The 11,953-nt window shown below is 47.9% G+C and overlaps 1 protein-coding gene across 3 annotated transcripts in view; it reads left to right on the plus strand.

The window, feature by feature from the left end:
* The window catches only part of LOC102463687 (putative tRNA methyltransferase 9B), a 104,057-nt gene that overhangs the window by 40,447 nt on the left and 51,657 nt on the right, over window positions 1–11,953 (plus strand). For all 3 annotated transcript variants that reach the window (XM_075919189.2, XM_075919188.2, XM_006134216.5), the window contains exon 2: window positions 11,502–11,698. In XM_075919189.2, the coding sequence (XP_075775304.2) occupies window positions 11,545–11,698 (154 nt within the window). In that variant the 5' untranslated portion in view covers window positions 11,502–11,544. The remainder of the gene's footprint in view (window positions 1–11,501; window positions 11,699–11,953) is intronic.

Genomic DNA, 11,953 nt, shown 5'->3' on the forward strand with positions numbered 1-11,953 from the left:
ACAAAAACAGTAAACAGTGTTTGTTCATAATAGTAGAACAAGAGCATAGCTGTAGAACTGTGGTCTCCAGCCTTTTTAACCACAAGATCACTTTTTCAATTTAAGTGCAATGTAAGATCTACCTCATACCCAAATACCCTTGCCCCACTTCTGTCCCACCCCTTCTCTGAGGCCCCGCCCGGCTCCACCCCTTCTCCGCAGCCTCGCCCTGCTCACTCCATCCCCCTTTGTCCCCCATCTTCATTCACTTTCACCAGGCTGTGTTAGGGGTTTGGGGTGCAGGCTCTGGTCTTGGGCCAAGGAGTTTGGACTGTGGGAGGGGCTCCAGGCTTAGCCCAGGGTGTGGGGTTGTGATTGAGGAAGGTTTTCAGGGTGCAAGCTCTGGGAAGGAGTTTGGGTGCAGGGGGACTCACATATGGGATAGGAGGTGGGGTGTAGAAGTAGGTTCATGACTGGTACAGGGGTTCAGGATGCAGGCTCTGGCTGGGCACTGTTTAACTGAGACAGCTTCCAGGTTAAGGTAGGCTTGCTCCTGCCCTGGCTCTGCACTACTCCTGAAAGCAGCTGCCATATGCAGCAATGGCTCCATGGTGCCATGTGCCGCCCCTCATCTACAGGCACTATGCTCACAGCTTCTATTGACTTTGGTTCCCCATTACTGATAAATAGGAGCTATAGGAGTGGTGTCTGCAGGCAAGGACAACATGTGGAGACCCCCTGCTCTGCCTCTCTGAGTGGCTGCAGGGACATGCCAGCCACTTCCAGGAGCAGCAATTACCATAGGGATAATGACTCCAGCCATGATAGGTTAGGCATTTTAGAGCTCACTACTCAAATAATTAAATTTAAGTGTGAGAGAGAAATGAAAATTATGAAATGCACAGACCGGTCCAAAACCAAAAATAACCCAATTTGCAAGCAGTATGAGAACTAACAACAACCCCCCATGTATATGTTGGGTTGGGAGATGAGAGTGAAGGACAGTGTGTGTTTGTGAGCTAGCTGAAATTCCATTTGCGTTTTGGCCTTCCTGATAACACCCCTGCATTCTCGAGCAACATATTTATACCCCTCCCTAGTCATCTATTCAAGTTTCCACTTCTTGTAAGCTTCCTTTTTGTGTTTAAACTCACCAGGGATTTCACTGCTAAGCCAAGCTGGTCACCTACCATATTTGCTTTTCTTCCTGGATGTGATGGAAGTCACAGGATGTCAGGATCAGGACTCAGCTAGGTTTTACATAATATCTCAAAGTTCCCATCCATGTCACATAAGATAGGGCAGGAGGAGATTGTATCAACACCCCTCTTTGTGGTTTAAAAACTGTCATCTGTGTATGAGCTTTTTTTGTCTTAAAAAATGATAATTATAAAAGAGCATTGCTGGTACAGGTACAAGATATTAAGAAAATTTAAACAGTCCCCAAAATCCTCAATGTAATAATACATATTTAATGGGGTGCTAAAAAGACTGTCACCTTCTTTCACAAGATAATAAAATAGCAAAATCAGAGAGATGGTGGGCCAGTTTCCTAATTACATTCGGCCAGCTTTGCACCAGTCTGCTGGAATAGAGCTACCCAAAAGACAAATTCACCTACTGCTGGAAATTTCCCCTGTGTATCTGACAAGCAGCTGCTCTTATGCTACCTCTCTGCCAATCTGTTCCAAATTGCTCTTGGAAGAGGAGGGACCAGTGCAAAGCAGCCATAGGTAAAGTATAATGGTGGTAAAGTATAATGATGGCCTATGGGGTAATACAGTAATTATTTTTTTTTTGCCAAGGTCCATGTTTCTTAGTCAAGGTCCAGACTCAGGAGAAAATAATAATTATAAAAAATCATCATGATAATAAGTAAGTAAAGTCAGGGTCCATTCAAAAGCATCTGCCAGTCCAGATTTGGCCCATAGTCTACCTATGGACAACTGCTTTAGTCTGTCTTTGTAATTCCCCATTCTGAGTTGTACAAAGTGCTCTTGAGCTGTAGTTCAGGATCGTGCCTAATAGTTCATTCCTGGAACTATTTCCATAACCACAAGCATTCAAGTAGTGATACAAATTTCAATTAACTAATCAGTTTACAATCTGGAGGGGGCAGAGAGAATGCACATCTGAGGCAAATAAGATGGCATTTGATAAAATGCCAAGTTTACTCATTACATTTGGAAGATCTCTGATAGAAATGTAAAATGTTTCTCTAAAAGATGCTCAGTATCAAAAGGAAGCTCTCCCTTCCATTAACAATCCCCACCTTTACAACTCAAATTAAGTCATAGTGTAACTGAATCAAACTGATGTCATTGGCCTCTACCCAATGGGGAGTTTTTCCTGATTAAGATGGAGAAGGAAAAAATCTAACCTTTTTATTTAAAAATAAAGAAAACTTTCAAAAAACAAAACAAAACGGAAGTGCAGCACACAGAGGAACAAATTCTGCTTTCAGTCCAAAAGTCCAAGTAACTCCCCCCAATGGGATGGGACAAGACTGCGTTCTCACTGAGCATATTGGTGAGCTGGTAAACTGATTATTCTGTCATTGTTCCCCAAACAAAGTGAAGTCGGTTAAGCTTTGTGGGGACTTGCATAAAATGTAGAAAGGACAGTTGTGGATTTCATAACATACAGAAAGTAATAAAAATCATTTATCAAGACAGCAGCTTATAATGAATCTTAAGATGCTTGATAAGCACACAGTTAATCTAATTTTCAATCAGATTGTTCCAAATTTAGCTAAACATTTTTTTTTTATAAATAATCATGATGAACTGGTCTTGTACACCTCTTAATTTTGCTTTTCACCCAACCCTTCAGAAGAGCAGATTCTATTTTGTGTGAAGTAATCATTTGAGTTTGTGTATTAAATAAAGTATTTACATTCCCCAAAGCCCTGCTTATAAACAAGCATATAGTCCTGCACTGTCTTCTCACAACACTCCTGTTAATGCATCCCAGAATCATGTTTTCTTTTTTTGCAACAGTGTCACATTGTTGACTCATGTTTAACTTGTTGTCCACTATGACCCCTAAATCTCTTTCAGCAATACTCCTTCCTAGACAATCACTTCCCATTCTGTAAGGGTATGTCTAGACTGCATCCCTCTGTCGGCAGAGGGATGCAGATTAGGCAGGTTGACATTGCAAACGAAGCGGGGATTTAAATATCCTGCACTTAATTTGCCAAAAAATGGTTGCTGCTTTTTGCCGACTCAGCATTTTGTTGGCAAAAAGCAGCAGTCTAGAGGGGGATCTGTCGAGAAAGAAAGCCTTTTTCAACAGATCCCTTATTCCACTTTATAGTAGCCCCATCTAGGTTGTATTTCCCTAGTTTATTGATAAGAAGGTCATGCGAGACTGTGTCAAATGCCTTACTAAAATCTAAGTATACAAAGCCTACTTCTCCCTTTTCCACAAGACTTGTTATCCTATCATAACCATTTTCTTACATTGTTAAATATTTGTTTCAATGTGTCTCTAAAAGGAAACAAATTTTAGGACGTAAAGTGTGGTTAGCAAGTACAAACTTGAAAACTTAAATTCCTTCTTTTAAGCATACAGGCAGTCCCTGAGTTACGCGGATCCGACTTATGTCGGATCCGCAGTTACGAACAGGGATTTTCTCACCCCGGAGGACTGGAGCAGCGGGATGCCTGGTCCCGCCGCCTGCCTCCTCCGGGGCGAGAAAAGCTGCTCCCGGTCTCCCTGGTCTGCTGGGGGAGCCAGCAGACCAGGGAGACGCGGAGCAAAGCCGCGGAGGACCCGGGCCGGACCGCGGCGCTGATCTGGAAGCGCTGCGGTCCGGCCTGGGTCCTCCACCGCTTTGCTCCGCGTCTCCCTGGTCTGCTGGGGGGGGGGACGCAGCAAGTGCCCCACCCCAGCAGACCAGGGAGACGTGGAGCAAAGTCCGGGGCCTGTGGTAGAGCAGGTGGGGCGCTGCCGGTTGGTCCCGCAGCACCGCTCCTTGGCGCTACTGGACCAACCCGGCAGCCACCCAGCTGCTCTGCCCCAGGAGTCCTGATTCAGCGGCTGAATCAGGACACCTGGGGCAGAGCAGCTGGGGGGCTGCTGGGTTGGTTCAGTAGCGCCGAGGAGCGGCCGCACTACTGGCCCAACTCAGCAGCACCCGAGCTGCTCTGCCCCAGGCGTCCCCAAGTTAGCCGCTGCTGAAACTGACCAGCGCTGACTACAGGAAGCCCGAGGCAGAGTTGCTCTGCCCCGGGCTTCCTGGAATCAGCCGCTGATCAGTTTCAGCAGCAGCTGACTTGGGGACGCCTGGGGTTCTTAAGTTGAATCTGTATGTAAGTCGGAACTGGCGTCCAGATTCAGCCGCTGTTGAAACTGATCAGTTCCAACTTACATACAGATTCAACTTAAGAACAAACCTACAGTCCCTATCTTGTACGTAACCCGGGGACTGCCTGTACATACCTCTTCGCCACTCCATTCAGCTGATATCAGCCTACAAGTTATTTCTTCCTGTATAATGAAACATAGCAGATCTTTGAAATGATGTTGCAAGTTCTTCAGAGAGTTTCCCTTTTTATTTTCTCTCTCCCCAATATATCTGACATTACATCATCTTCATTACAATTATTTCAGCCTGCATTTTTTTGAAGGCATTTTTTCCCAACAAGCTCCTATAGCAATTTGGCTATTATTAATCATAGGATTGGAAGAGACCTTTAGAGGTCATCAAGTCCAGTCCCCTGACTCATGGCAGGACCAAGCACCATCTGTCTCTGCCAGATGTTTGTCTAACCTGCTCTTAAAAAATCTCTAGTGACACAATCTCCATAGGCAATTTACTCCAGTGCTTGATCACCATGATAGGAAATTTTTCTTAATGTCAACTTGCACCTCTCTTGCTGCTATTTAAGCCCATTGCTTCTCCTATCCTCAGAGATTAAGGAGGAAAAAAAATCCTCCCTTCTCCTTATAGCAACCTTTTATGTCAGGGAGGAGGGGAACCTTTTTTTGGGTTCGGAGCCACTGACCCACAGAAAAAATAAGTCGGGGGCCACACACAAAAAAATCCACACCCTTACTCACGTGGTCCCTGATTGAGAAGAGAAAGACACTCCACCCATTCGCCTTACACTAGAGCCTAGGGCCAAAGGGGACAGAGGCTAGGATTTTGTGTGTTTCAGCCCTGTGATGAGACGGTCGGGGTGAGGGATCCAGGCAAGCCGGGGGCCATCTCCAGGCCTGAAGTTCCCCACTCCTGTTTTATGTACTTGAAAACTATTACCATGCTGCCTCTCAGTCTTCTCTTTTCCAGACTAAACAAACATATTTTTTCAGCTTTTCCTCATAGATCATGTTTCCAGGGCCCCTTTCTGTAGTACTCCTTCCTAGGCAGTCTTTTCCTATTTTGTAAATGTAGAACTGATCGTTCCTTCCTAAGTGGAGTACTTTGCATTTGTCTTTGTTGAATTTCATCCTATTTACTTCAGGCCATTTCTCCAATTTGTCCAGATCATTTTGAATGTTAATCCTGTTTTCCAAAGTACTTGCATACCCTCCTTGCTTGGTGTCATCCACAAACTTTATAAGTGCACTTTCCATCCTGTTATCTAAATAATTGACAAAGATATTGAACAGAACTGGATCCAGAACTGAGGCCTACAGAACCCCACTGCATTATGCCCTTCCAGCATGATACTAACTACTGTTTGCTAATTGTTTCCCAACCAGTTTTGCACCCATCTTATAGTGGTTCCATTTAGGTTGCATTTCCCTAGTTTGTTGATGAAAAGATCATGCAAGACACTATCAAAAGCTTTATTGAAGTCAGGATATACCATGTCTACTGCTTCTCTCCGCCCCGCCCTACCCCATCCACAAGACTTGTTGCCCTGTCAAAGAAAGCTCTCAAATTGGTTTGACACAATTTGTCTTTGACAAATCCACAATAACTGTAACATATCACCTTATTATCTTGTAGATGGTTGCAAAGTGATTGATTGCTTAATTATTTACTCCTTTATCTTTCCAGGTATGAGAGTTAGGCTGACTGGTCTTTAATTCCCCGGGTTGTCCTTATTTCCCTTTTTATAAATTGGCACTATATTTTTTCCTTTTTCCAGCCTTCTGGAATCTCTCCTGTCTTCCATGACTTTTCAAAGGTAATAACTAATGGCTCAGATGTCTCCTCTGTCAGCTTCTTGAGTATTCTAGGATTCATTTAATCAGGTCCTGATGACTTGAAGACCTCTGTTTGTGTTATTTTCCCAATATATATTTTGGTAATTGAAGTCTCCCATCATCACCAACTCCTGTGTTTTGGATGATTTTGTTTTAAAAAAGCCCCATCCCCCTCTTATTTATGGTTAGGTGGTCTGTAGTAGATGTCCTACCATAACATCAACCTTGTTTTTACCCGTTTTATCCTTATCCAGGGACTTTCAACAAGTCTCTCTGCTATTTCCATGTCACTCTAAGTCCAAGTGTATACATCTTTCATATATAAGGCAACACCTCCACCTTTTTTCCCTTGCCTGTCCTTCCTGAGCAAACTGTACCCTCCAGTCCTAATATTCCAGTCATGCTTATTATCCAAGCAAGTCACTGTTATGCCAACTATGTCATAATTGTTTATTTAGTAGTATTTCAAGTTCTTCTTCCAGGGTATGCGTACCGTTGGTTGACAACCATTGTTCTAGGTCAAAGCATCATAATCCAATCCAAATCTAAAGGTGATGAAAGAACGATTTCTGGTGCAGAGCATACCAGAATTGACTGTGGGTGTTTCCTCTAGTCCTTGTAGCGACTTCCACCAGCACAGGAGGCTCATAGAGTGTGTCTAGACGACAGGGTTTTGTCAACAAAATTAAACCTGCGTCTACACTACCGCTGCATTCTGTCAACAGTAAGTAGACAGAACATGGCAGTTTTGTCGACGGCGGTAAACCTCATTTTATGAGTAATAATGCCTTTGTCAACAGAGTTCTGTCAACAAAGGAAAACCCCTGCTGGACAGTCCTTCTTCAGGGAAAACCTCTCTTGTTCCTGTCTGTAGCCATGTTTTAAAGGCACAGACACCCCTGGCAGCCATTCTGACAGGAAGCTGGCCACAGAGCAAGCCTGTCAGCACGCGGCTCTCCCTGCCTCCCTGTCACGTGGTTATGTGCGAAGCACAAGATCCCCGAGGCCCCCAAGGACCTTCGAGGGAGCAAGTTCTGGTGCCCTCAGCTGAAAAAAAGAGAGCCCCAGCCTGGTCAGGGCCTGACAATACTCCAACTATGGGGGGAGGAGGAAGAAGTCCAGGCCCTGCACACCCAGTGCAGGAATGCCAATACCTATAGCTCGGGCTGCCAGATAAAGGACACCACCCCTGGACATACCAGCAGGTATGGACCAAAGTGAAGGCGCTTAGGCAGGGCTATGTGAAGGCCCGAGAGCACAGCTCCACGTCAGGTGCAGCCCCGGTGCACTGTGCCTATTATAATGAGCTTGACTGCATCCTGGGAGGTCAGGAACCTATGTCTGCACCGGTGCTCATGCAGACAGGGTTGCACACACCGGTGCAGCAATGCCAGCAGGAGGTTCCCAGGGAAGATGTGGAGGAGGAGAAGCATATGGCAGACACCCTAACCCTGACCCTGACCCTGCAGTCTGTCCCTGAGACCCAGGAGGCCTCACATGCATCCTCCGACGCTGGTGAGGGAACATCAGGTGAGTGCAGTCAGGGTCACAGACACAGAACGGGGGAGGTGGGAGCAGAGAGGATGCAGAACAATGTGTACGTCTTGGTTCTCCTGGACAGCTTGCATCTCTCTGGGCATGTGCAAGCAGGCAGGCAGGCAGTGGGTATGTGGGTGGGAGCCATGGGAGACCCAAGGTGCTGCAGGCCCCTGTCCCATTGTGGCTGCACACTTCCCTGGACTGTATGGCCATGGTGGAGGGGGGAAGATGTAGGGGCTGGAAGCGGACATTGCCGTAGCCATAACGGGGCCCCTGTGCAGCTGAGGCAGCTGGCAGGGCCAGATGTGGCTTTGCAGTAACAACATTCCCATCTCTTGTAAGGACTTGTGTGTGAATTCCTAACACTTATTGGTTCTCCCTCTTCTCCTCCACAGCCGGACCTGCTGCTGCAGATCACCGGGCAACACCTGTGCCACCTCCCACCCGGTCCCACAGCACCCGCAGATATTGGAGGGCCTATAACGACCTCCTGAGGAGGCATGTGGAGGCCATGGAAAAAACTGAGGGCACTGTGGCAAGAATGCAGGAGACCATGGCCAAAAGGACCAGGGAAGAGGCTCACTGGGATAATCGGCTCCTGGACGATTTCCTCCCCCAGTGGAGCGCAATGTGTGCCAGTGTCCGGGAGGCCCTGGCTGTGCCAGGTCCCCTCCCCCGGGGACTCCTCCTGCCCATCCGGCTCCAGCCCCCTCTGACATCCCTTCCTCTCCTCAGCCCTTGCCACCCCTCCAGCACTGCCCCCCTCCTCCCCTCCGCTAGAGCAGAGCCATCTGCAGCCCCCTCCACCGGCACAGCCCCGACTCGAGCCCGAGGACGGCAGGGTCCATAGACCATAGGTGGCAAAGCCTTGCGGCCCAGGCAATACCGCCATTACCCTTAAGCTGCTTGCCCTCCCTCCCTCGCTCCTCCCTCCAGGTTGACATGCCCCCTCCCTCCTCCGTCCAGATTGACATCCCCCCTCCTAGCCCAGTTTTAAACACAGGTTTACAGTTCAAAAAACGGGGTTTTTTTTAACACTTGTTGAGCAGTTCTATTTTTTAAAACACAGTTCTTTATTTTAACGTTAATTGTTAATAAACATTATATTTTTGATATTTAACATGGTGTGTGTCTTAACTGTCCGGAGGGATGGATTGTAGGAGGGAAGGTTTTGGGACGAGGGGGCCCAGGCCCACAGCCCCATTGGGGAGACCTTGGGGAGTCATTGGGCTCCAGCTGAGAAGCACTCACGCAGAGCCTCCCGGATACGGACCCCCACCTGATGGGCTTGGCAAATGGCAGCTGTCTGAGGCTGTGCAAACCTCCTCCCCTCCACTTCAGCCATTGACCCCCAGTCTGGGAGGAAGGCCTCCCCTTTGCTCTCCACCAGGTTGTGGAGGATGCAACATGCTGTCATCACCTCTGGGATACTGTGTTCCCCCATGTCGAGGTGAGTGAGCAGGCACCTAAACCTTCCCCTTCAGCCAGCCAAACGCGCATTCCACCTGTAAACGTGCACGTGTCAGGGGCGCGTTAAAGACTTCCCTGCTTGGGTGCAGATGCCTTGTGAATGGCTTCATGAGCCAGGGCATGAGGGGGTACGCTGCATCAGCCACAATGCAGACCGGCATCTCCATGTCCCCAACAGCAAAGTTTCGCTGGGGGAAGAAGGTTCCAGCCTGCAGCCTTTCGTAAAGGTGCAAATTGCAGAAGATCTGAGCATCATGTGCCCGGCCCAACCACCCCACACAAATGTCCGTGAATAGTCCACGGTGGTCAACCAGGGCTTGCAGCACAATGGAGAAGTACCCTTTTCGGTTAATATAACGGGCTGCTCGATGGGGCGGTGCATGGATGGGAATGTGAGTTCCATTGAGCGCTCCTCCGCAGTTCGGGAATCCCAGCCCAACAAAACTGGCCATGATGGTGTCTAGGTCTCAGAGGTCGACGATCCTGTTCAGTATCAGAGGGGTAGCCGTGTTAGTCTGAATCTGCAAAAGCGGCGAGGAGTCCTGTGGCACCTTATAGACCACAAAGTGTTGGAGCATAAGCTTTCATGGGCAAAGACCCACTTGGTCAGATGCATGTGTTCAGCAGCTCTGAGTTGATGGCCCTCACCACCTGCAGAAATAGACACATACAAACACACGCAATAGGAAGTTAGAGGGGTTGCCCAAGTCCTTGGGAGGTTCCCCCTTCCTTCCCCGCCAAGACCCCAGGAGTCTGCCCCCCCCCCCGGGATTGCTCCCAGCAGTATGTTGGAGTGAGGTCAGGAGCCCTCCATCACCTCCCCTCCATTGCACCGCCCCCCACCCTCTCCTGTTACAGTCCCTCTACCCCTCATGGACTGCTCCTACCCCCCCCCCCCCAGAGGGACTTACCTCCATCAACAAGGCGCCAACAGTAGATCTCCCCACACCAATCTTGTGTCCCTCTGACCGGTAGCTGTCAGGAGTGGCCAGCTTCCAGAGGGCAATAGCTACGCTCTTCTCCAGGGAGATGGCAGGGCGCAGGTGGATGTCCTGTCATAGCAGGGCAGGGGCAAGTCAGGCACAGAGCTCCTGGAAGGTGGACTTTCGCATCTGGAAATTTCAGAGCCAAGCCTGGTCATCCCACTGCTCCATTACGAGCCAGTCCCACCAGTCCATATTTGTCTCCAGCCTCCAAAATCACCTCTCCTGGAAAAAGTTCGGTGGCAAGAACAGTGCTGCTGCATTCTGGAGGAGAGGCTCCATCCTGGGTACAGGATCCGGACCAGGCATTAAGAGCATGAAAGTCTCATGCAGTTGCAGCAGCACTTGAAGCACTGTGGAGTGGGGCCATTGCCTGCCCAGGGGCAGCTCTGGCTCCATGGCAAAAAAAAGGGATCAGAAAAACCTTCCAAAAAAACCCAAACTGCTGTGCTGTCCCAGGAAGCAGGGCACTCACAGCAAGCACCGCAAAACCTTTGCTGTCCCTCTAGTAGGTGAGCAAGACAGCTGCAGCAGCAGAGCAAGGGTTGGTCAGCGGGGTCCCTTTCAGCACGCATACCTGCAAAGGGCAGGCAGCAGCACCAGGAAGTACATGCTGCCCCTGTGACCTGCCAGAAGCGGTTCCGGGTGCCTTCTTTTCTCGACAGAGCGTCCGGCAGTCTGGGCGCTCTTTGTCGACAAAGCGGATTGCTTTGTCTAGTCGCTTAATGCAGTCTAGACGCTCTTTGTTGCCAGAGGCTTTGTCGACAATATCTGTAGTCTAGACATACCCATAGTGTAGCAATGATGCTATTAACAGATTTTCATAGTGATGATGGGCCGGATTTTGCCACTGTTTCTGACCTTAAAATGTACAGGATTATCAAGCATAAAGTGTTGCTTACTCCATGTCAGTAAGGGCTGCTGAATTGGAGGCAAAAATAGCAATGCTTAGTCATAAGGAAAGGTCTTGGGTGTGAAATAGTTATTTACAGGGCTCAACAAATCCACTTATCTACTCGCCCGTGGTGAGTAGATTTCAGCTGGTCACCCCGTTCACCAGTGGTTTGCGCATGCGCAGTGCGGGTCTTGCGCATGCGCAGTGCAGGGCTGGCGAGTGGTTTTCACCGCGATCATTGAGCCCTGCTTATTTATATAACACAATGTTGTGCAATGTCATACAGCAACGTAGGCTAAACAATTTTTTTTTACTTAAAAATCTCAGTTGTTTCTCTTTGTTTATGATAACCTATCCCAAGAAACTAATTGCACAATGTACTTACATTTTATGGTTGTGTTTTGGAAAAAGAGACCACCCCAGTTTCTGAGACTTTCTTTCTGTTTTTGTTATTCTGCTCTCTGCTTCTTTAGGAGTATTGCACTGGGTTCGGTGAGTTAGTGCAGCCTTTTTGTGATGGAGAAGGAGGCAAGCCAGTTGGAGAAGGACCACGTCCATACTGTGTATGAGAAAATTGCTCCTCATTTCCATGATGCACGCTACAAGGCTTGGCCAAAGGTACAACAATTCCTTTCAGATCAGGAACCAGGCAGTCTGATTGCTGATATTGGTAAGTTGGATCCTTGAATATAACTGTTTAAAAACATTAAATTAGTTTTAATTATCTTTATAGTGGTCAAAGCAAGGGTTGCCTGTTCTGTATTTAGCAGTACTTTTGGGGATGGTCAAAGTCACGTTGCCATAGAATACAGAATCTGAAATGAGTGTTCATCTGCAAAATGAGTGTGTTTTGGAGCTGGTAGATAATCTTTTAATCATTATAGTCTGGATGCCTGTCAAATTTTCCTCCAGCTGCCTTCTCTCC

The sequence above is a fragment of the Pelodiscus sinensis genome, chromosome 1 (genome assembly GCF_052426305.1).
Source record: "Pelodiscus sinensis isolate ZL-2025 chromosome 1, ASM5242630v1, whole genome shotgun sequence".
Lineage (NCBI taxonomy): Eukaryota > Metazoa > Chordata > Testudines > Trionychidae > Pelodiscus > Pelodiscus sinensis.